The sequence below is a fragment of the Primulina tabacum genome, chromosome 5, assembly GCF_025594145.1.
Source record: "Primulina tabacum isolate GXHZ01 chromosome 5, ASM2559414v2, whole genome shotgun sequence".
NCBI lineage: Eukaryota > Viridiplantae > Streptophyta > Magnoliopsida > Lamiales > Gesneriaceae > Primulina > Primulina tabacum.
In genome coordinates this window covers 11,918,493-11,941,904 of record NC_134554.1, presented here as the reverse complement: position 1 = coordinate 11,941,904, position 23,412 = coordinate 11,918,493, and the positions used below count along the sequence as shown (strand labels likewise).

Genomic DNA, 23,412 nt, shown 5'->3' with positions numbered 1-23,412 from the left:
AATTGGCATGATCGATTGGGACATCCTGGTTCAACAATGATGCGAAGAATTATAGAAAATACACATGGTCATCCACTGAAAGACCAGAAGATCTTTCAGAATAATAAGTTTCAATGTAAAGCATGTTCTCTTGGAAAACTTATTATAAGACCATCACCAGTCAAAATCCAAACTGAATCACCAATGTTTCTTGAACGTATTCAGGGTGATATTTGTGGACCAATCCATCCACCATGTGGACCATTCAGATACTTTATGGTATTGATTGATGCCTCCAGCAGATGGTCACATGTATGTTTATTATCAACTCGAAATGTTACATTTGCAAAATTACTTGCTCAAATAATAAAATTGAGGAATCAATTTCTCGATTATACAATCAAGAAAATTAGACTTGATAATGCTGGTGAATTTACTTCCCAAACTTTCAATGATTATTGTATGTCTATGGGAATCATTGTTGAGCATCCTGTTGCTCATGTATATACACAGAATGGGTTGGCTGAATCATTGATTAAACGTCTGCAAATGATTGCTAGACCAATGATTATGAAAACAAAGCTCCCTATTTCTATATGGGGACATGCAATTTTACACGCTACTTCATTAATTCGCATCAGACCAAGTGCATATCATAAATACTCCCCATTGCAGCTTGCATTTGGTAAAGAACCAAACATTTCTCATCTGAGAATTTTTGGATGTATGGTGTATGTGCCTATTGCACCACCGCAACGAAAGAAAATGGGACCTCAAAGAAATGTTGGAATTTATATCGGTTATGATAGTCCATCAATCATTCTATATCTTGAACCTCAGACAGACGACGTGTTCACAGCACGTTTTGCTGATTGTCATTTTAATGAGGAAATCTTCCCAATGTTAGGGGGAGAACAGAAACATACCGAAAAGGAAATTACATGGTATGTATCATCATTGTTACATCTGGATCCAAGAACAAAATAATGTGAAAAAGATGTACAACAAATTGTACACTTGCAAAGAATAGCAAATCAAATACCAGATGCATTTGCTGACACAAAAGGGGTAACTAAATCATATATACATGCTGCAAATGCCCCTGCTCGAATTGAAATTCCAAAGAAACAAATGGAAGATACTCATGATGTCATTAAACGCCTGAAGCGTGGAAGGCCAGTCGGTTCCAAGGATAAAAATCCTCGAAAAAGAAAATTCATAGAGAAACACGATGATCACAAAATAAAGAATGACGTTTCTGAAGAAACACATGATGATCACAAAATAGAGAATGGTGTTCCTGAAGAAACACATGATGATGAAAATGTTCTGTCAGAACCACAAACTGACGAGAATCATGAAATCTCTATCAATTATATTAATACTGGAAAAATATGGAACCGAAAAGATATAGATGAAATTGATGATATATTTTCTTATAATGTGGCAATCGACATCATAAATGATAACGAAGATCATGAACCAAAATCTTTTGGTGAATGTAAAAATCGGCAGGATTGGATAAAATGGAAAGATGCCATCCAGGTTGAATTAAATTCGCTAAATAAACGTAATGTTTTTGGACCTATAGTCCTTACACATGAAGGTGTAAAACCTGTTGGATACAAATGGGTTTTTATTCGAAAGCGAAATGAGAAAAATGAAATAGTAAGATATAAAGCTCGACTTGTTGCACAAGTTTTTTCTCAAAGGCCTGGAATTGATTATGAAGAAACGTATTCTCCTGTGATGGATGCAATTACGTTTCGGTATTTGATTAGCTTGGCGGTATCTGAAAATTTAGAAATGCGTCTTATGGATGTTGTTACAGCTTACTTATATGGATCACTTGATAGTAATATATATATGAAAATCCCTGAAGGATTTAAGATGCCTGAAGCACAAAGTTCAAAACCCAGGGAATGTTATTCTGTGAAATTACAAAGATCATTATATGGGTTAAAGCAATCAGGTCGAATGTGGTATAATCGACTAAGTGATCACTTGATGAAAAAGGGATATGTAAATAATTCAATATGCCCTTGTGTTTTCATTAAGAAAACAACATCCGGATGCGTAATTATTGCTGTATATGTTGATGATTTAAACATCATTGGAACGAATAAAGAAATTCAAGAAGTTGTGTCATACTTGAAGGAAGAATTTGAAATGAAGGATCTTGGAAAAACCAAGTATTGTCTGGGTTTACAAATTGAACAAAAAGAATGTGGAATGTTTGTTCACCAGACAAATTATACAGAAAAGATCCTTAAACGTTTTAATATGGATAAAACAAATCCTTTAAGTACTCCAATGGTTGTTAGATCATTAAACATAGAAAAGGATCCATTCCGTCCATGTGAAGATGATGAAGATATTCTTGGTCCAGAAGTACCATATCTAAGTGCCACTGGTGCCCTTATGTACCTTACAAATTGTACAAGGCCTGATATATCTTTTGCCGTGAATCTGTTGGCAAGATTTAGCACATATCCAACAAAGAGACACTAGAACGGAATTAAACATATATTCCGTTATCTACGAGGAACGACAGACTTGGGACTTTTGTATTCAAAAGATGCTAATCAAAGTATAATTGGTTATGCTGATGCTGGATACTTATCTGATCCACACAAGGCACGTTCCCAAACTGGATATGTATTTACTCGTGGAGGCACTGCAATATCTTGGCGTTCTCAGAAACAAACGCTCGTAACAACTTCATCAAATCATGCCGAGATTATTGCACTACATGAAGCAAGTCGTGAATGTGTGTGGTTAAAATCAATGACCCAACATATCCAAATTTCATGCGGATTATCATCTGATGAGAAGCCTGTGATACTATATGAAGATAATGCTGCATGTGTTGCTCAAATGAAAGAAGGATACATAAAAAGCGACAGAACTAAACATATTCCTCCTAAGTTCTTCGCATTCACCAAGGAGCTTGAGAAGAATAGATGTATTGATGTTCGTCACATTCAATCAAGTGAAAACTCATCAGATCTCTTCACAAAGGCACTTCCTACGTCAATATTCAGAAAGCACATATATAATATTGGGATGCGCAATCTACGAAATTTGTGAAGAATTGTTCATGTCAACATCAGGGAGAGTTTACGTGACTGCACTCTTTTTCCCTTACTATGGTTTTTATCCCAATGGGTTTTTCCAAGTAAGGTTTTTAACGAGGCAGTACAAAAACACGTAATGAAGACATCATCGTATCATGATCATCATCACAAGGGGGAGTATTGAAAAATAATATTTAAAATGTGTGTATTGAATATTTGAATGTTGAAAATAAGAGTTGTAAATATTGAAAATTAGTGTGTGATGATGTAGGTAATGATGTATTTTATTTTTGGATTATTTGTAAAGATTTCCTATAAATAGATCTCTCATTTGTGAAGAAAATCACAATTGAGTAGAGAGAAAAATATTATAAAGTGTGTAGTTTGGTAAATTTTGAGAGTTTGAGATTTTTACTTTTTACCATAAATTTTTACTTTTTCACAACAGTTTCCAATTAAACTTTTTTAAAATTTAAATATATTTTTAAAAAGTATATATAATTCGAAATAATTGTCTTTTATTTTACTGCAAATAACCGACAATATACTAGGTATCTATCAAGGATGACGTCTTTATACTAGCACTAAATTAAGAATATACCAAACCATATTTTTAAACTTCAATTTTTTGTATCCATTACGTATATTTTTCGTTTCCCTTATTTCTTGTTATGGAGTAAATATTATCGGGTCAAGTTGGTCAAAATGGATTCAAATAAACCATACAAATTGGATCTGAATGCTCTGAGGATTTAGTGGATATATTTTCAATGTAACGAAGGGAATATTGCTCATGTTATATTGTTACAACATAACAAATTGTATTCAATTCGTCACAATTTAATTGGTCTTAATATGTTATGTGGGGATTGTATTTTGTAAACCAACATATTTATATCATCGAATCGATTATATTTCTCCACAATTTCCCTTTCTTCTTATTGTTATGCCGATTGGAGAAGTGATCCCGGTGATTGGCGCTCGACTTCGGGATTTTCTTGGTTTTTTGGAGCTCTAAGAAACAATTTGTTTTCAGAATATAGGAGCTTAACAAATGCTTCTCCCGATTTGCTGTGAATTCAATCTCTAGTTTCATCTTAAACATCATGCTACTCTAGTTTTATGATGTGACAACACGAGGACAATTGCTCTTAGCGCCAACCAAGTTCTACACTCAAGGACCAAGCATCTTGAGCTCGTGAAAAGTGTTGTTCGAATTAGTCAGTGTGGAGTACATTCCATCCTATGATCAAACTGCAGTTGTTCTCACCAAGTCATCGTTTGCATACTCTTTCAATCGACTTCGAGACAAGCTCAGTGTGGTTTCAAAACCCCCATTGATCTTGATGGGGCAAGTTATGGAGTAAATATTATCAGGTGAAGTTGGTCAAAATGGATTCGAATAAACCATACAAATTGGATCCGAATGCCTTGAGGATTTAATGGATAAATTTTCAATCTAACAAAGGAACATTACAAGCCAATGTATTCATATTATGAAATTAATTAATTATCCCTACAATTTACGGTCTTTCTGTTTTTATAACTATTCTCGATCGTTCGACTTTTCTAGTTATGACAAAGTACTAAGCAATTATCACCACGTCTATTTTTAACTTCGAATCTCTATTTTCCTTTTTGTGGCGGAGTTATCAATTCTCTTCTTTCGAATTCATACCTGTTTAACATAAGCATGAAAACATCCTAAAAAAGTACTAGTAATGAAGTGAAAAAACGGAAACAGAAAACAAAGAACTTTAATTTGTCCAGAAATCATATTTAGTTGAATGTTCTTCGTTTGAAGCTATGGTCCAAGCCATTCCTTGCAGAAAGACACTTGATTATTAAAGACTTGGACATTGTTTTGTGCAGTGTTTACCGACTCGGCTCAGTTCCAACCAACTTCCTAATTCTTTTCAACATTTCCAACCATCTTGAAGTTATTTCATAGCGATATTTCAAAGTGATTCGAATTCTCTCAAACTGACACGAAACTAGCCCGAACATCGCACTGATAATAATAAGCAATTCAAGAAACAGAGCCAAAAAAAACTTAAACCACCATCTCCCACAAAACTTGAACGATGATACAAGAGGCAAACCCAAAAAATTTCTAGAAGACGCATGAAAATTTAAAAGTCTCTTCGTCCAGTTAAGAGGGTCTGCCTGGATCATACCAAAAAGGGGAACAATAACTCAGAAAATCTTACTAAGATAAGTTCCCTCCACTCTGCTGCCACAAATTAATGATATCAGTAGCTTGATTGAGCAGAACAACCATCTGTTTCTGGGAAATCCAAGTCTTACTCTCCAGCAAAACTTTAAGCTCTTCCCACGCATCTTTCCTCGGCCAAAAATAATATGGGCTCAAAGGAACAGTCCCATAACCTCCCGCAATCACTTGATCTAAAGCTATCCCTATGTTCTTTTCCATCCAAACGAATTTCAAAACCAGCCTCGGTCTCTCCATTGGCATCACCACAACTCCCAGTTTCTTCTTTGATTTTTTATTAATGTCAAGATCATGATTCTTATTATCCAAGATCGATGATTCATGAGTGGTAGAGGAAGATGAAGCACGGATTTTGAAGGGTTCGAGTTTGATTTTGCTGGGTTGGGGTTGATGATAAGAAAAAGGGGGAGTCTTCAAGGTAAAAAATATTGGATCTTTGGGGAGTTTTGATTTGAGAAAAAGGTCTGAGTGGATTCTCGTTGTGGGTTGAGAGCACACCGGTGCGAACATCCTGTCCGCTGGTAGAATTATACGAGGGAGGGGAATTCTGAGAAGAAAATGGCTCCGGGGACTGTGCTTGTTCAACTGCGCTCGTACTCTTATAAATAATAATTTTCATTTTTTAACTTTTACAAAAATACAGTTTTATTTTTTTCCTTCATAACTTATATGTATATATATGCATCTTTTCCTTCAACATTTCAAATACCGAAAAATAATAATGCATATATAAATGTAATTCCAAGATATCAATGTTACATAGAATATCGCAAGAATCAATTTCTCAGACCAATAATGTTCCTGATCTCTTTTCCAACCATTTTCTTGTATTTAAATGAGAGAATCAACTCTATTAAAAAAAATAAGAAGAGAAAATCAACTCTTTTCAAGACCAGGCTTCGACATAATACTTGCCGGCCTTCTCCAGTGCTCGAATCCACCTCGAAGCAACCTCTTTCGAAACCCCACTTTCAGCAGAAACTATATCTTCAAAGGCTGATAATACATCTGAAGGCATCTTATTTGACGATCCAGCAATGTACACAGAAGCACCTTGACTAAGCAAACTCCATATCTTAGTGCTTTGCTCCTTAATTTTGTGTTGCACATACACTTTCTGTGGCTGGTCCCTTGAAAACGCAGCATAGAATCCTCCACCCTTGTCTTCGGATAGTACCCCTCCGTTCTGTGAATGTTTCATCCAAAAATCTTGATAGAGAAAGTCATTGTCTTTGTTTCTGCATCCGAAGAAAAAAATCATCGGAGCAGTTGGGTCAGATTCATTTTGAAGTGCTCTTTCTTCCACAAATCCACGAAAAGGTGCACAGCCCGTTCCAGGACCAATGAGGATAAGAGGAAGGGATGGCGGTGGAGGAGGAAGAGAACCTTTCTTAAACCACACTGCTACTAGTACATCTGATGAAGATTAAATACAATTTGTGAAAGTATATAACAGGAAACTAAGATTTTCTTGGTATAATAGATAGAAGTCAGAATATGATAATGGACTCACTCTGCTGAGGATCAAGACTGGCTAGCCATGACGAGCAAAGACCTGAACGCTTCCTTTTGTATGGGGTCTTCCACGTCACCACACTTACCGTTAAGTGCACTTGATTTGGATGAGCTGAATGACAAGAAGAGATGGAGAAGGCCCTTGTTTTTAATGGAGGAACCAACTGTACCAACCATTCGAAGGGCATTTGCACAGAAGGGAAATCCTCCAATACCTACATTACATTACAGCTCCGGTGAAAAATGAGTAAGAATGCAGAGTAGAAAAGAGTTAATAAATTTTCCTCGTCCTTTTAACATAAATATGAAGCACTTGAACCTATCAAAGAGCACGTTATCTGAAAACATAAAAAAGATTATCTATTATATCTCTGATATGAAGCAATATTTAAAGACGATGCTCTTATTTTTCCTTTGTTCATCAATAGAAAGAAATCACAATTTATACATACAAAACAAAATTATTTCCTTGATGCAAATGGTTTAGTAGTATATTTTCCGAAATATAATAGGTCAGAAATAAAAGTTGCAAACCAAGGACACTATCATTTTCCCGGGACAAGATGAAACATCAAAGGAGAATATCAGACAAACGTCTTGCATTTTCCAGGGTTGATCGCATAGTGCATTTTACACGTAAAAAGACGTTGAAAAAGGTTTACATAAGAAATAAGAAAATCTAAAGGATAAATGAATGCAAAATATTACTTGTAGAAAATTAAAAATATCTTGTCACCTCTAGAACAGTCCTTCGCTCCTTCTGGTTGTATTGGTACAGATCATCTCTTCCTTCTGGCGAGGCAAAATATTGAAGCCTTTCCCTCTCATGTTCAGCACTGGCAAAAAAACTCATGACCTGAAGAAGCCCATAGATTAGAAACAGTACAACTGAATGTGTTATGGAGAACATCAGAAACAATTGTCTTGATAATAATGCAGATGTGCAAGATTAAGATATTGCGACACAGGATACACCAATCAATCATGTCTTCAATTCAGAATAAATTGACAAAGCAAAAGATACAAATCAATTGGCACAAGCTTACCTCAAAGAAGTAACGTCTAGGAGAAGCTGAAGCCACATCCATATTTAGCTCAACAAAAGTTTTTAGTTTCACAGGGAACAGAGAGGTATTTATCCCAGCTTTATTCCCTTTATCTCGTGGCTGAATCTAAAGACAAGTATTGTAATGAAAATAAAATTGGAGAACTAGTTAAACAAACCAAATCCACTTAGTTAAAGCACCAAGCAGCAATTTATCATGGTAACCAATGCAAGAGTCCAGTGGTCCGTGTGTAACATGTATGGACAACTGAAGATTAAACAAGACATAGAAAAAAGTATAAAAGGAACGATCAAGAGGGGATAGTATTACATTTGTGATATTTGCACACGGAAAACACTGAAAAAATCTTCAAGAAAAAGCACCGATAAAGAAATTCAAATGGAGAACTACATACAGTTATGTATGACTCAGGGTTCAAATTACAACGCTGTATGAAAGCATCTACTGCGGCAGAACTTTGACCTGGAAGAATCTCAAGAACATCGCCCACTTCATATTCTATTGACTGCAGACATGAACGCAACACATTAATAGAAAAGAACATATGTATGGTTTTAACCATAAAAGAAAACGGACAACTGCCTATTTGAGAATGTTTAGCATGACTTACAGATGAAACAGCATCGAACTCAAAGTGGTGAACATCTTTCCCACTGCCCTCTCTACTTAATCGAAGATTCTTGGTCTATAATTACAAACAAACTTGATCACTAGGGTGCAAATTCGATATACATGATAACTGTTCATATTTATCATTTTTTAAACAACTCAATACTCATGTTTACCAGTAGGAGCATGTGCAACCTATGGATACTTATATACCTTGCACATGAGTTTCAAATAGACAGATGAACTGAAAAAAACAAATCAACTCATCCGTCTGGTACCCAAGCATTTCTTAAGAAAATTAAATAGCTGGGAAAACTCAGTGCACATTAAACAAAATGCAAGTCAAAGGTTTCCAGATCAACCTGTAGCTAAAACACACTTCCATCAGCCCCTCAACCCAACCAACAACAAAAAGCATTTGAATGTTGTCAGCAAGAACAAACAGACAAGAGTTGTTTGATCAAGTGCTTTGTCATTATATTGTAGCCAATCAAATTCATGAACCAAAAGAAGTTGCTTTTGGAAGCACGTGTGGCCTCATAAAAACTTTGGTATCTATATATACATCATTACAAATTTACAATCAGTGTTCTTGTCAGTAGGTTGTGGGTAAATTATAGTCAAAACAGGCTTCCTGTGGATCGGAAACCTTTTCTATTTCTGTCAGAAAAACACACTTCCAAATATTCTCAAGTCAAGGATTTATCCCTAGGAAGAAAGATATGCTAACTGCTGAAATTTGACGGAATAGTTTTGAAAGACTCAAAACACTTGTAGATGAAGAAAGCACAACTGACAGGTAAACAGAATATTACGACAACTATTTTACTGCTAAAAACAAAATATGATGATAATACCATTTTCAGGAAGCACTCAGGCCTGTTCTTCCCAGAAGGTACTGCAGGAGTCATTGAACGGGTCCTCTCAACCTGCATCTCAAGATACTTCAAACCTGTACAGAGTTTTCACTTCAATACGATATTATAGTGGCAGAAACATTGACATATTTTTACTAAAATAAAAACTTCGGATATCATCAATGCAATATTATATCGAGGAATAATGAAACAATGAAATATGGAAGACTTGTTGGACTTTCATGTTCACCAAATATCTAAGAAACAAGTAACCTGTGGCAATTGAAACTGGTGGTACCCCTTCATTGGTGTCATGATATATAATTTGTGCTCTAGGTCGATCAATTAAAGCTGCATCTGGATTGACAAAAACTGGACCATTTGGAAGTAATTTGGGATTCATTTGATATAATATATTCCACAAGGAGGACATCCAGGGATCCAAAGCCCCTTCATACCTATGAATGAAATGCCAATCATAAACCTTTTATGAGAATGAATAATTTAACTCACATTAATTTGAGTAAATGAAAATTAAAAAGTAGAATATCTTAAAATATGCAGGAAACAACATAAGTACACAAATCATCTGAGAACCATTGTCACAGGAATAGCCAGATGAACAATTAGCATCATACTACAAGCATTTTGGCAAGTGAAAATTAGTACCAAATGACACAGCCATCAAAATACACCATCAAGACTAAAATTTCGTGTTCTACACATATATGGACTACACAAAACTAGAAGGTTATTCGAGCACACTAAACTTGACTTCATATATAAGAGGGAAATAATTAGGTAGGAGGAGTGGAATTCCTAATGTTAGATGCACACTCTATAATTGCTCTGATATCCATAAAATGTTTATAATGCAACGAAAATGTCCTATTGCAAACTGACACGTTTCCCCTTCCTTTCCATGTAAATTGATTACACGCGAACACCATTTGGACGTTGAATTTGCATCTCACCTGGAATCCAAACAACATGAAAGTGCTTTCATTTCTCATGTTTTATTGAATTAAACGGGGAAAGACAGTAAATTCCATATTGTAAATTTCATAAGAGCTAATGGTTAATTATCTAAAATTATGTGAATAAAATTTAATAATGACATATTGTACCCTGAAGGATGCTGGTCATCTCCCAGACCTCTTTCAATAATTGCCAATGCACCAAGATCTAACAGTCGTTTATCGAGCTTCTTCGCTACAAACTACGACCAGAAAATCCATTTATGTCATGGAATTAATAAGCAAGGAAAGATTATGGAAAAAACTTTTTGAAGATGCAATCTGTTAAAACATTTATGACGGAACATTCCATTATGAGAATTTAAAACCAAACATACGATCCTATCCAATAACAATACACACTGGTAATCTGAAAACAGGAGAAGCAAAAATTTCCTCTATTTATGGCAATTGAAAAAGAAGAAGATCAGGCCAATTATATTAAGAAAATCACTTTTTTTTCATCATTATATTTAGAATGTTCAACAAACAAATGCATGTTTACAGTGCGGAAGAAGGAATACCTTCCTTCAGAAATAAGTTCATGAATTGTAATAAGGTGTTGATCTAGAAATAAGTTCATAAGATGATTTAATAAAGTAAAAATAAACACTTTACATTATATTTTTGGTAACTTGAATCACCCAATCCAAAAACGGCATAACAAACTCCATTAAGCCACCCATGTGACAAATTTTTTTGCAGCAAAAACCTCCAAAACCCCTGCCAAATAATCTTGATTATGACGGATTAAAGCTAAGCACAAAAACAAAGAATTTATTATCATTAAACATAAATAAAACCTTCATAGAATCAGGGGCATCTCCTTGTCCTGTGGTTGACACCACAAAAATCACTGTCTCTTTTTTTGGTAAGTCACTCTGGCCAAGTAACCAATATAATCAGCCTATCAAACATTTAAAAAAAAACTGAAAGTTGGTATGTTCTGAAATAACGAGTAGAAGTATACCGGATGAAACTCATCCACAGAGAGGACAGAGACAGAAGGGCAACCGTGGCGCTCTGCCTCACGACCAACCTGCTCAGCAGCATCTATGGCATTTCCTGTTTCTGAAGCATACAATATCAGCAGATGTGTATTTAATTTCTCGTCCATTGTGCCAATCTGTTTTTGCGTCATCAGATCTTTTAGGCACAGGAGCTGATCGTTGTAACATTACTAAAATAACTAGCCAAAATACCTGCTTCTCGTAATCATCAATGAACCAAATAAAAACAAAGTAAGAAATTCAACACGTATATCATTGAGTAAATCACAGATAAAGGTCAGTGAGGTACAGCAAAACTACTGAATACACCCATAAAGAAAAGTAAATAATAAGACAAGACATTCAACATATCAATACTTTCTGACTGAAGAACTCTTTTCCATTTCTAAATGTCAATTCTTAGGCACCCAATTGTGCAGCCCATATTAACCTAAGAATCAGAAAAGTTTCCCGTAACCTTATTCTAACAACCAGATTTGGTAACCAATTCAAAATGGTGCTATTAACTAGATTATCATTACATACAAAATCAGTTTTTTTTTTAACATTTAATTGGCACTAAACTAAATGAAATCATAAGAAACTGAAGAATTCCCTTTCCCTCGCAGATTCCTAGCATTTTGCAAAAATATGAAATGGAAAAAACATAGACAAGCCCACGAAATGAGTTAGATCATACCTATAAAACTTCAAAGACTCTTATTCCACATCGCGAATAAAAAGTTAATACAATACATGAACTTCTTATTTGATAGATTCAAGACCATCATAAACTGCAATGCTTCTCTAACTAAACAACCAAAGCCTGTAGCCACAAAAAATCCTAGAGAATCGGAATAAAAAGCCATTATTCAACAAGAAACAAGTTTACCACGACTTTTGAAAGGGGAATTCCAACAAATACATACTGATCCAAAATTAAATTGCAAAATGCCCATATACCAATAAATGAAAGTGCCCAGAAAGAATCAGGAGCAGGATTTAGCAGAAACTCCGTTGCAATATAAAGTTCAATTCTTTTGCAAAATGCCCATATACCAATAAATGAAAGTGCCCAGAAAGAATCAGGAGCAGGATTTAGCAGAAACTCCGTTGCAATATAAAGTTCAATTCTTTACACTGGATTATAGCAAACTGTGAGCCAACTCAAAGAACGGGAGCAGGCATCCTAGAAATGTCGCAAGCAGTTTTGAGATGGTTCGCTTGGCTGAATAATATGTCAGTTTTATAATTCTCTTTTCAAAAGAATTAATTTATGTTATTTTTTAACAGTTTTAAATAATTTCATCATTCATCAATCTACATTAATATGTCATAAAAAAATAATGAATAAAATTTCGACATTTTTTCAAAATATTGCATATAATTAAAAAAATTAAGATCTTTTTTTGATAACAAAATTTAAGATATTTCAACTTATTGATAATTGTTTTAATATTTTTTTTGAAATATATCGCTATATTATATTTCATACGCATAAATCATAACATAAATATATTAACTTGATAGGTTTTTTCCCCTAAAAAATTATGATTTTTTAAAATACAGTTATTAGGTTTAAAATTTTAAATTAAATATTTATGTTTAAATTATATTTGTTATGATAATAAAATTTTATTGAAACTCCTAAAATATATTTGGAATTTGTTTCTGGTATCATCCATTCCATCGGAGGATGGTTTCCGAGTCTGATACGCACTTCAATTCAACTTGAAAGCACTGCTGAAACCTACCCAAAATTTGTAGCTGCGCAGCCACAGCCTTCATCGAAAGACACATTCTTTGAGAACTTGTCGTAGTAGCCCGCCGGTGCAGTGGCCTCCCACTAATTATGGCCTCCAAAACTGTTGTTATTGCATGGTTTTCCCCATTACCTCATCAAACTAGAGTCTACCCTACATGCTCTTTCTCAATTTTCACTCTTATCTAGGTTTCAATGGTTTTTTAGGGGTTCTGGAGAAGATGGACAGTTGGGAATTGGAAACAGTGAGGAGAAAGAATGGGTTTGTGCCATTTCTGCTCTGAGTTCTAGCAACGTTTGCTCTGTAGTGGCCGGTAGCCGTAACTCCCTTGCTATATGTGATGACGGAAAGGTTCTAATTTTGAACTCCTTTATCTTTGTTTTACTGTATTTGATGATATGTCTATACTGTGTTTGATAGTGTGTTTGTTTGCTTGATGCTTGTGATGATTTAGTTATTTACATGGGGCTGGAATCAAAGGGGAACACTGGGCCATCCACAGGAAACCAAAAATGAGAATGTTCCAAGCCAAGTTAAGGCACTTGCCAATGTCAAAATTATTCAGGTGTTTCATGGTTTCTTTTCTGTGACTTATTTATTTATTTGTTTTTTTGGCAATGGTGTAGACTTTGGCATTCTTTTAAAGTAAAGTGTTCTGGTTTTGATCATAGGCTGCTATTGGTGGCTGGCATTGCTTGGCCGTTGATGAACAAGGTCGAGCTTATGCATGGGGTACGTCTACTGTTTTTGCTCAGTACCTTTTTTTTAATGTGTAACATTTTACATAGGCCAAGTGAGAGTGGAAAATGTTGAAGTTTCAGCTTTCAAAGTTATTTGTGGTTGATAAGTGGAAATTTTGATCTCGTGCTTGGATAGTTTCGTGATTCAAATCTGGAATAAAAAATAGAGTCAGCTCCTTTTATTTCTGAAGGGTGAACCTTCTTCGGTGCAGGTGGGAATGAGTATGGACAGTGTGGTGAAGAACCTGAACGGAAAGAAGACATGGGCAAACCTGTCAGAAGAGATATAATCATTCCACAGCGATGTGTGCCAAGACTTTCTGTTCATCAGGTGGTTAAACTTCCCTTCCGTATCTCAGTTTTAAGCATTGAAAATAATCATTTTAATACTTCATTCCCCTCGGATGATTGGGTTAATTAATATCAAAAAAATTGTTGCAGTGAACTTGTACTGAATGAAACATTTTCAAAATCAGGCATATCGAATAATTATTCTTCTAGATGATCTATGATAACCATCGACATTTATTCATGTTTGCAAACCCCAAAGACTTGGATTTTTTTTATCAACCCAAGAAGCAGCATTTGACTGTTTTTGCCATGTGTTTGATTTTCTAATGTATATGCAATAAGCATGCGCCAAGCCACTAGTTAGATTCACCAGTGACAGTCCTAAATTTCTCACCTCACAGGTAGCTGCTGGTGGAACTCATTCTGTTGTTCTTACCCGAGAAGGACATGTATGGACATGGGGTCAACCATGGCCTCCTGGAGACATGTATGTTTGGTTTACTGAAGTCTGTGATAAATATATTATTTCTTTTCTGATTTATTCATATCTGTTACTGGCATTCATTGGATTGAGTAGCTTAGTTAGTTGCTTACACTTGTTTAACGTCTATCAATCTACAGAAAGCAAATTTCGACCCCAGTTCGAGTGCAAGGTCTTGATAGTGTTAGGTTAATTGCAGTAGGTGCATTTCACAATTTAGCTCTTCTTGATGATGGAACTTTGATGGCTTGGGGCAATAATGAGTATGGTCAGCTTGGAACTGGTGATACCCAGCCAAGATCACAACCTATTCCTGTCCAGGGCCTCTCTGATCTTACTTTGGTTTGTGTTACCATCCTCTATATATTCTCTGTTGGCCATTAGTTTCCTTTTTCCGTTGCATAGAATCTTGTGAGCATTTTATTTTTGCCTCCAGTCAGTGATTGTTTCATTATATCAACTTCAACTAACTGCTGTGGTTGATTTTTATAGTAATGATAATTTCTGATGATACATGACCTTTGATAATTGTTTTGTGTGAATCTTTAGACCGTTGCGAGAAAAGTGTGATGTTTCATTTGGAAGAGGCTAAATTTCTACTATAAAGAGATGGTAATGGGGGATTTATAAAAAGCTAAGAATCTGATGCTTTTGTGAATAGGAAGTTTAAGTGAATATCTTCTGAACAAAAGACAGTGAATAGAGATGGAATTTTGAAGGTTATACGTTATGAAATTACTGATATCATATGGCAATAACAATTTGGAGTCCTGTGGAAAAGAGTACAGTCTAGAACTTATCGTCATAATAAATTTTGAGAAAAGAACATCTTTGATTTTATTTATGGTTGGACTTAAGCGATTCTCTGCTTTGTTGTCCAGGTTGATATTGCTGCTGGAGGATGGCATTCTACCGCGTTGACTGATGATGGAGAGGTATATATTATGTCTCTTCATTCAGCTAAAAATTTCTGCATTTGAACACACTGTCGGTGCTTCTACCTAGTTCATGTTTTTCTTTAGGTGTATGGATGGGGCAGAGGGGAGCACGGAAGACTTGGATTTGGAGATGACAAGAGCAGCAAAATGGTTCCTCAAAGGGTTCAACTTTTAGTGGGCGAGGACATTGTTCAGGTTCGTACATGTATCAGCATCCTTATGTTTCTTATATTAAAAATTTGTCATGACTTAAATAAAAATGCAACAAACGAATCCATTTCGTTGCTTTCATAAAAATTGAGTTACATCAGTTCAGAACCAACAGTTTTGTGTGACTGCATGTGTGTCATGGTACTAAAAACACCTTGACACACATTCTTATAGTAGCATGAATTTGGGTATAGACTAAGCCAAATTCTAGCTTTTGCTCTTTAAGACTGTTGACATATCTATGCTTGTACGAATTTAATACATCTGTTAATGGCTTCTTTTCTTTTCTTCGTTTTGTGGTTTGTCCCTTTGAGTAATTAGGCAATTTTTTGATGTGAACATTTTGTTTTGTTATTTATAGCATGCTTCTTTGGAAAACCAAATATAAAAACTTTTGATTTTTTTGCAGGTTTCTTGTGGAGGTACTCACTCCGTTGCATTAACGAGGGATGGCTGCATGTATTCAGTAAGTGCTTTACACATCTTTTAATCTTTTTTATGCAAAAATGGACATACCATCAACCCACCAAGAGGTATATGTTCTTCAGAAAAATAAACAAGCAATATATGCATCTTTGTTATGCATCAAATGGACATACTATCAGCCCACCAAACGATGTATGCTCTTCAGAAAAATAAACAATCAATATATGCCCTTCAGGAATATAAAAAACAATGTTGATAGCCGCAAACAAAAAAAAATGTTTGGAACATCAACTCTTGTGTAATGTTATATATTTTCTACCACTGACCATTTGATATAGGTTTTATGTACATAGTCTTGAATAAAAATCGACGAACAAAATTCACCAAATCGACTTCATTCAGTTGAAATCGGAAAGTTCTGTTTTTCTGTTTTGGAACATCAGCTCCTGTGGTTATTACAAGGTATTTATTTAATGCATCTCTGTAACACTCAATAAATGCTTCGTTTTCTCTCTGCTGTACATTTTTCTAAGTGTTGAAACTCAATGAGGAACCCAAGATGGGCAAAACTTTCTATTTCCAATTCACGTTTAACTTGAATCCAAGTGGTTTTCAAGGCAGTCATGCAAAACACATCTGACTTATCTTGATGCTTGCAGTTTGGACGAGGGGACCATGGACGTTTGGGATATGGACGAAAGGTGACAACAGGGAATCCAGCTGAAGTTCCCATAACAATTCCACCTCCTAAAGGCATCAGCGGCAGTGCAGCTGAAGGCCGGTGGTGTGCTAAACTAGTTGCTTGTGGTGGCCGTCATACTCTGGCGATAGCGGAATGGCACTCTTCTGAGGCGGATAACGTACGTACTCTGAAGCGCTAAAAAGGTATAGTAATGGGTCTACGAGAAATGGCCTAGTTTGTTATTTTGTAGAAGAAAAGCTTGTATAAGAGATATGAGGTACTGTGAGATACCTTGGATATGCGTCTTTTACTCTTCCATCTGCCGTGTGACTTACTGACTCTAATATTTGTTTTACAAGATTAGTTTTCTTGGTGGAGAAAAAAATATCCTACTAATTCGCTTTTTGGTAAGTTGCATGGAATCGCCTTAAGAATCGATCTAATTGCCATAAATACCATCGCGGAGTTTTGGGGAACTATAATGTCCCCTGAAATATTGTCTAATAGCCTTAAATACTTACGAGGTTTAAAGAACTACAATGTGTTACAGAATGTTACGGAAAATTTCTATTCCGTCACCGATCTGTCACATCAAGATCACGAAGCTTTACTAGAATAAATAAATATTTTTTTCTTTGAAGCAACGAAACATCTCTAGTTATCAAAAGTCTTGCCATTTTCCACTTCTTACAACTCAGAAATGCCAATATTCTAATATTCACCGCATAATGATCACTTGGTTCAGACTTGCACGAACGTTAACCTTGTTGAAACCAGAAAGATAGTCAACTTGGAAATTGTGGTACTATTTTTTGGGGTTCCCTTAACCTTGGTGAGTCGCCCCTATCTGCTGTTAAACACGCCAGCATGCAGAAGAAGCAGGTAGACTAGTTGGCCGAGGCCCGATATCGCAACAAACGCTTCCAGTGTTTGCTGTGATTTGCAAGCTTAAAATCAAGAACCGGTGATGGATGCAATGGATATTCTATGTTAATTTAGACACCTTACCAAGCGTTTACCCTGTGTCCTCCCACTATGATTTGTTTGCAAACCAGACTGTTTCAATTAGCAAAAAGCATATTGTATGTTTAGAACACAAACAAGCTTGGGGCAGGCATGATATGATGTAGGCACGAAGCAATTGTTATGCATAATATTTTAGATTATCTTTTGACAACATTAATAAACAGATTTTATATGGTGGAGATTGAAGATTAATATATGTGATGCATACCCAAAAGCAAGAGCAGTAATCCCCCATGAGATAATAGCGGATGTTGCAGCACTTGCAAGTCCAATGTTGTTCCAGACACGAGCTTGCATGTATCCCTGAAACACCGAGTATAGCCCCGTCGTACCAGCGAGCAACGCAAATATCATCGTCGAAGGATTCCCACCCACGTCTGCACAATTAGCCCAGTTTGAGCTGCAGGGACTTTCGAGATATAAACTGGGAAGGAGGGTATAGTATTTACGGGGGTGATTCTGTTCTCCATCGATGTATTTGTCTAAAGACCAACAAACCAGCCCCACAACAATCAAATACACCACAAAATTCACTGTCAGCAGAGGCCTCATCAACCTTCTTCCGCCATTTCCACCGCCATCGATCTTCAAATTAATCTCAACCCACGAATTCGTTCGTTCCTCTGGTTTTAATGGGACGAAACTTGGTGAAATTCGGGATGGGTTTGTGGTAATAATTGGAATGATGACGATCCACGTAGTAGTTTTCTTTGTAAGAATTGAGCATCCAACTTGACTGAATCATATATAGTTGTCATCATCATCTTCTACTTTTTTTTCTCCTTTAAAAATCATCTTCTACTTTTCTCTTCTTGTAATAATATAATTGAATTTGCAAGCTAAATCATGCTTCTGGAATCCGATAAACCGATATTTGCATGCGTAGGTCATTTATAAAGAAATTTGTTTCTATTGGTTGGGTATTGACATAATAAAGAGAGGTGTGATATGTTTACTGACAAAAACTTGTGTGATACGGTTTCATATGTCGTATTTTGTGACATGAATATCTTATTTGGATCATCCATGAAAAAATATTATTTTTTATGCTAAGAGTATTATTTTTTATTGTAGATATCGATAGGATTGACATGTTTCATAGATAAAGATTCGTGAGACCGTCTCACAAGAGACCTACTCATGTTTATTTATATGGAGTTATTAAATATTTTTAGATGTAAAATTGATATGCAATGCAAAACAACGAAGTTTTCACTTAAAATTAAATTTTGTTCTTGATGAAATATTTCTTTTTAAACAAATCATGCATATCTGGATATCCAAAAACAATGAAGTTTTCACTCTTACGTTATTTTTGTCAAAGATTTAATTGAGGTCCACATTTGTTTAAAATATTTGCAGCATACATATATATTGTTAAAGAAATAAAGAAAAAAAATGGTACAAAAACAAAAAGAAATAGTACATACCACAAACTATATATATATATATATATATATATATATATATATATATTCGCCAATCTTTCCTATGGACAATTAATAAGTTGCCATATTCTAGCAAGCTTTAATGGGTGGTATTTTGTCTGGGTTTGCTTCTATTTGCTCTTCTTCTCTTTCTCGTAATTAAAGAGAGACAACTGCACGTACTCGCTTTCTTTCTTGCTTTACTCCTATCTTCTTCTCCTTCTTTTCTTTGTGTGAATTCTTCATCCTCCCTCGGTTTTTCCACTTCCACCTGTGGGAGATATATAACAATTCATGTCTCTCTCTCACACTCACACACACACACACATATCCATAGAATTAAGTAGATTTTGAAATTTTTAGTGGTTTTTTGGATGATGGGATATGATTGAAAATGAATCGATCGAGCTACATTCGAATTAATTTTTATGCTAGAATTTTAAATAAGTTTATTTATCCTATAACTTGCATGTTATCCCTGAATTTTAATATTTTAATTATTATCTTGTAAGGTAAATAATATTTTTATTCGATTTCAAAATAAAAGACAAGATTATCTGTGAAGTATGCACAAGGAAATCCAGAAATGTGACTACTTATGTAACACGTACTTTGGCACATGCACTAGGGGACCATTCTATGATTCAAAATCATAGGAGCTCCCCACACAATACAGCAGCACTGTGGGGCTTCTTTACTGAAGAATAGCCAGACCAGTTTTGTTACAATTTCACATAAATAATTAACTTTATTACAAATATATATATATATATATATATATATATATAATTAATTAGCCTCCATTTACTAAATCTCAGCACCACCACACCAAAATTCACGTACGTACGATATGAAAAGTTTTGTGGTTGCCGACAAGAGAGGTAACATGGCAGTGGGCACCATCTACGTACGATTTATTCGATCCTACACTTTCAATGATCAAGATTATAGAATGTTGACAAATTTATCGACTCAATATATTTTAAACAAAAATTTCATCGAATCGGCATAACGAAACTTAGCTTAATTTAAATTATTTTTATTTGGAAGACTGATACGTTCGATATATTTAAAGTGAAGGATTGAAATTGTTTACCATAATTTAGAATAAAAATATTTTAAAATTAAGTCATTAACTAGTTAAATTATTTTAATACCTCCTTGTCAGATGTAAATATTTTCCCACTGGAAACAGACGAGTCTCCGCCCTCATTTTCACTCTTCTTTATCGATCTTTCTTCAATGGAAGGAGTGTGAATCGGACTCGGGCTTCTCGAACTAACATCAACCGGCGTGCTCTGCGTCCCGATGTCTCTAGTCGTTATTGTCTTCAATCTTTCTGAAACGATTTTTAGCAAACTATAATGCTCCTTAAAGTATGACAGATATATTACATCAATTAAGAAATTAACCTTGGACAGTAATTTTCTTTTCATGCTCATTTACAAAGGAGCTGGGGCGAGGTTGCTGCAAACTCATGGAAGGATATATCAATGGAGCAGACATGGTGATTCGGCTCGTTAAGCTACGAGACGACCTTCCACTCAATGTTTTTGCAGATAAACATTCCATTGGAACTCTTCCTGATAAAGGGTTGGAAATGTATTTCTCAGCTTCACTCCATTTGGAGTTGAGAGTGTATCCTTCATCTGGTGGTGAAAGGTATCCCCATGTGTAAATCGTTTTTGCTTGTAGTGCTGCAAAGAAAATAGACCAAGTCATCGAAGTTTCTATGTATAAAAAAGGAAACCTTTTAAAATTTTCAAGAGTATTTTCTCGTTAAATTTTCACCTTTTAAGGCGGTGGTGAATGAATAAGTCGAAGGGTCAATTTCTTCTGCATAAAAGAGGGTAACATATTTGTAAGGATGATCAAGAAAATTGGATATTTTTTAATCATTTAAAGACAATGCTGATTTCTTGTAGGAAATGTCACGGACCTCGTGCTGTGTATCCTGGAGAAGAGAGAGTGCTACAAATGGTTACGTTTGATCTGAAAGATGTTGCATCTTCTCTGAAACTTGTAAGATTTGATGCCGAAAATCTTCTCGAATTCATGTTTTCGCGGCTGATTCGATCCTTGAGGCCCCATTCTTTCATGTCCAAATCGACCTCGTCATGTCGTCGTGAACCGTAAGGAGATTTTTCCATGGTTTTTGACATTAATGTAGATTTGTTCTTATCAAGAGTGAATATGAGAGAATGAAGGTACCCAATTTGATGTGTGTGTGTGTCTATATATATATATATATATATATATATATATGAAGTCAATTGATGCCACGAGAGCATGACAATATTTGCCGGGATGAAATCTTCTGTATTTGATGTTATAAACCATACTACAATTAGCTCAAATAAGTTTCGTTTACACAAATTATTAAAAAATAGATGTACTAAACACCGTGGATGAACAAAATATAATTAATTATTGATAAAATATTTTATTCTTCTATTTTTTAAAAAATCATCGATATATTGTTTTAAGAGTAGGTATCTTGTGAGACGATCTCACGAATCTTTATCTGTGAGACGGGTTTACCCTACCGATATTCACAATAAAAAGTAATACATTTAGCATAAAAAGTAATATTTTTTATGGATGACCCAAATACGATATATGTCTTATAAAATACGACCCGTGAGACCGTCTCACATAAGTTTTTGTCTTGTTTTAATCGTTTATCGTGCTTGAGACATTGATTTCTTTTTCAAAAAGAGATGAATCAAATGTTTTATTAATGATTAAGTGTATTTTGTTCATTCATGATGTTTAATGCGTTTATTTTTAATAATTTGTGTAAACAAGGTTTGGTTAACCAAAATGTATCACAATTTGAACTTTGGAACACCAAATATAGCATATAGTATTTTGTCTCATATTCGCCCTGGCGACAATGACCAAGACATGGCTCTAATCAAGAAACATACATAATTGAGAACACTTACCAATTAAAAGCTCGACTTGATTAGCTGAATGCTGAATAACCATTTCTAATTTAATGTATAACTCATAAATTTACGCCAAATTAAAAATAGAACGTACACATAAAACTGATCACAATTTGAGCAATAAGAATCTAAAAAAGTAGGACTGATTATATCATGAAACATAGATGACATATATTGCACGTGAAGGGTTTTAAGCTTTCGAAAAATGAATACGGTGTCTTGTCAGAATCCATATTTCACTAAATTCCAGCTAATGAGATACACGAGTCCATGACGGTAATGTCACTTATATAAATCTATATTTGTGAGATAGATCAATTCAATCCATGTTTATATTTAAAAAAATTCATGGACCTCGTCGGGTTAAATTTTTTTTTTACAAAATTGACTCATTATATGATTTCATAGTTTTTGTGTTTATTAAGATCTAGGAATTTGAAGAAAAGGATTCGATAGGCCATCTTTCCGTATTCTTTCATATGCCCCTAGTAAAAAAATAAAAAAAATAAATAATCTGAGTATAATATCATATAGCATAAACTCGTTAAATATTATATGTTTATTGTTAAGTAGTGGCCGAGAAATTAACAACCAGATTCAAAAATATAAACAAGACACTGATTTCTGGTGAATAACTTTTTTTTAAAAAAAAAATTTAAACTTGACCAAGCAATTCAAAATTCATAAATCTAATCTTTCAATGATTATTAACTTGTTTTTTGGGTACAGGGTCATATTCCATTTGGCGTGTACTCCTGAGAGGGAATCAGATAAATCTAGGATAATTTTGCCTGCGACAAAAAGATTTTTATATGAATCATATTCCTTTTACGGTGAATACAATGTTAGCTTGTAGCTAAGAAAAAGTAACTGTACGAGGCCTGAAGGTATTCATTACAGAGCATTGCTTTTTTGTTGTCGCATTTTCTTGATTTTGGGAATGAAATTTACAGTTTGGTCTGAAGGGATCCCAGAGTTTGATCGATGGTGGACTAGATTTTCAAGTCCCCGTGCCAAATAATGAAACATTAGCATGAAAGGAAGCTCAATCTCATTGACCCTCTGTTATTTGTAATATATTGACGTACAGAATAATAATAATAATTCAGGTAATTTCATTGATATAAATTATAAT

At 34.8% G+C, this 23,412-nt stretch overlaps 4 protein-coding genes and 1 pseudogene across 11 annotated transcripts; 1 reads left to right on the top strand and 4 right to left on the bottom strand.

The window, feature by feature from the left end:
* Window positions 1-4,529: 4,529 nt before the first annotated feature.
* LOC142546606 (small ribosomal subunit protein cS23 pseudogene) lies at window positions 4,530-5,895 on the bottom strand (annotated as a pseudogene).
* Window positions 5,896-6,049: 154 nt separating this feature from the next.
* On the bottom strand, window positions 6,050-11,704 carry LOC142546605 (NADPH-dependent diflavin oxidoreductase 1). Of its 6 annotated transcripts, none has more exons than XM_075654412.1 (12): window positions 11,324-11,704; window positions 11,157-11,234; window positions 10,972-11,076; window positions 10,465-10,556; window positions 9,611-9,795; window positions 9,338-9,432; window positions 8,482-8,556; window positions 8,266-8,376; window positions 7,851-7,976; window positions 7,541-7,660; window positions 6,803-7,019; window positions 6,050-6,705 (listed from the first exon to the last, which is right to left on the bottom strand). In XM_075654412.1, exons 1-12 carry the CDS (start codon window positions 11,492-11,494, stop codon window positions 6,176-6,178), a joined length of 1,905 nt encoding a protein of 634 aa, XP_075510527.1. In that variant the 5' UTR covers window positions 11,495-11,704; the 3' UTR covers window positions 6,050-6,175. The 6 variants fall into 6 exon arrangements, with proteins under 6 accessions (XP_075510527.1, XP_075510529.1, XP_075510528.1 ...); XM_075654414.1 differs by having other exon boundaries at window positions 11,157-11,260; window positions 11,393-11,531; XM_075654413.1 differs by lacking the exon at window positions 10,972-11,076.
* Window positions 11,705-12,998: 1,294 nt separating this feature from the next.
* Window positions 12,999-17,269, top strand: LOC142546603 (ultraviolet-B receptor UVR8-like). 2 transcript variants are annotated; one of them, XM_075654409.1, is made up of 11 exons: window positions 12,999-13,223; window positions 13,312-13,456; window positions 13,560-13,670; window positions 13,777-13,855; window positions 14,058-14,176; window positions 14,538-14,623; window positions 14,758-14,959; window positions 15,499-15,552; window positions 15,640-15,750; window positions 16,175-16,231; window positions 16,851-17,269. In XM_075654409.1, the coding sequence occupies exons 1-11, from the start codon at window positions 13,195-13,197 to the stop codon at window positions 17,070-17,072; spliced, it is 1,215 nt and encodes a 404-aa protein (XP_075510524.1). In that variant the 5' UTR covers window positions 12,999-13,194; the 3' UTR covers window positions 17,073-17,269. The 2 variants fall into 2 exon arrangements, with proteins under 2 accessions (XP_075510524.1, XP_075510525.1); XM_075654410.1 differs by having other exon boundaries at window positions 13,000-13,223; window positions 13,777-13,837.
* Window positions 17,270-17,383: 114 nt separating this feature from the next.
* Window positions 17,384-18,747, bottom strand: LOC142546604 (membrane protein PM19L-like). Of its 2 annotated transcripts, XM_075654411.1 has the most exons (4): window positions 18,349-18,747; window positions 18,108-18,276; window positions 17,882-17,929; window positions 17,384-17,806 (listed from the first exon to the last, which is right to left on the bottom strand). In XM_075654411.1, exons 1-4 carry the CDS (start codon window positions 18,449-18,451, stop codon window positions 17,761-17,763), a joined length of 366 nt encoding a protein of 121 aa, XP_075510526.1. In that variant the 5' UTR covers window positions 18,452-18,747; the 3' UTR covers window positions 17,384-17,760. The 2 variants fall into 2 exon arrangements, 1 of the variants encoding a protein (XP_075510526.1); XR_012820490.1 differs by lacking the exon at window positions 17,882-17,929 and having other exon boundaries at window positions 18,108-18,747.
* A 622-nt stretch (window positions 18,748-19,369) lies between these two features.
* Window positions 19,370-21,538, bottom strand: LOC142544778 (uncharacterized). The gene is made up of 5 exons (XM_075651815.1): window positions 21,266-21,538; window positions 21,118-21,162; window positions 20,739-21,023; window positions 20,484-20,665; window positions 19,370-19,597 (listed from the first exon to the last, which is right to left on the bottom strand). Exons 1-5 carry the CDS (start codon window positions 21,486-21,488, stop codon window positions 19,427-19,429), a joined length of 906 nt encoding a protein of 301 aa, XP_075507930.1. The 5' UTR covers window positions 21,489-21,538; the 3' UTR covers window positions 19,370-19,426.
* Window positions 21,539-23,412: the final 1,874 nt, after the last annotated feature.

Coding starts and splice junctions, on each gene's coding strand:
- LOC142546605 (XM_075654412.1), bottom strand. CDS start 11,494: ATGACGCAAAAACAGATTGGCACAATGGACGAGAAATTAAATACACAT. Junction 11,077..11,156: donor ATGCCCCTGATTCTATGAAG/GTTTTATTTATG, acceptor ATTATTTGGCAG/GGGTTTTGGAGGTTTTTGCT. Junction 10,557..10,971: donor CAAGTTACCAAAAATATAAT/GTAAAGTGTTTA, acceptor TTCTGGTCGTAG/TTTGTAGCGAAGAAGCTCGA.
- LOC142546603 (XM_075654409.1), top strand. CDS start 13,195: ATGGCCTCCAAAACTGTTGTTATTGCATG. Junction 13,224..13,311: donor AAAACTGTTGTTATTGCATG/GTTTTCCCCATT, acceptor ATGGTTTTTTAG/GGGTTCTGGAGAAGATGGAC. Junction 15,553..15,639: donor CGTTGACTGATGATGGAGAG/GTATATATTATG, acceptor GTTTTTCTTTAG/GTGTATGGATGGGGCAGAGG.
- LOC142546604 (XM_075654411.1), bottom strand. CDS start 18,451: ATGAGGCCTCTGCTGACAGTGAATTTTGTGGTGTATTTGATTGTTGTG. Junction 17,930..18,107: donor ATTACTGCTCTTGCTTTTGG/GTATGCATCACA, acceptor TAATTGAAACAG/TCTGGTTTGCAAACAAATCA. Junction 17,807..17,881: donor GGACACAGGGTAAACGCTTG/GTAAGGTGTCTA, acceptor TGCAAATCACAG/CAAACACTGGAAGCGTTTGT.
- LOC142544778 (XM_075651815.1), bottom strand. CDS start 21,488: ATGTCAAAAACCATGGAAAAATCTCCTTACGGTTCACGACGACATGAC. Junction 21,163..21,265: donor TCCAGGATACACAGCACGAG/GTCCGTGACATT, acceptor TCTTTTATGCAG/AAGAAATTGACCCTTCGACT. Junction 20,666..20,738: donor AAAGAAAATTACTGTCCAAG/GTTAATTTCTTA, acceptor AAATCGTTTCAG/AAAGATTGAAGACAATAACG.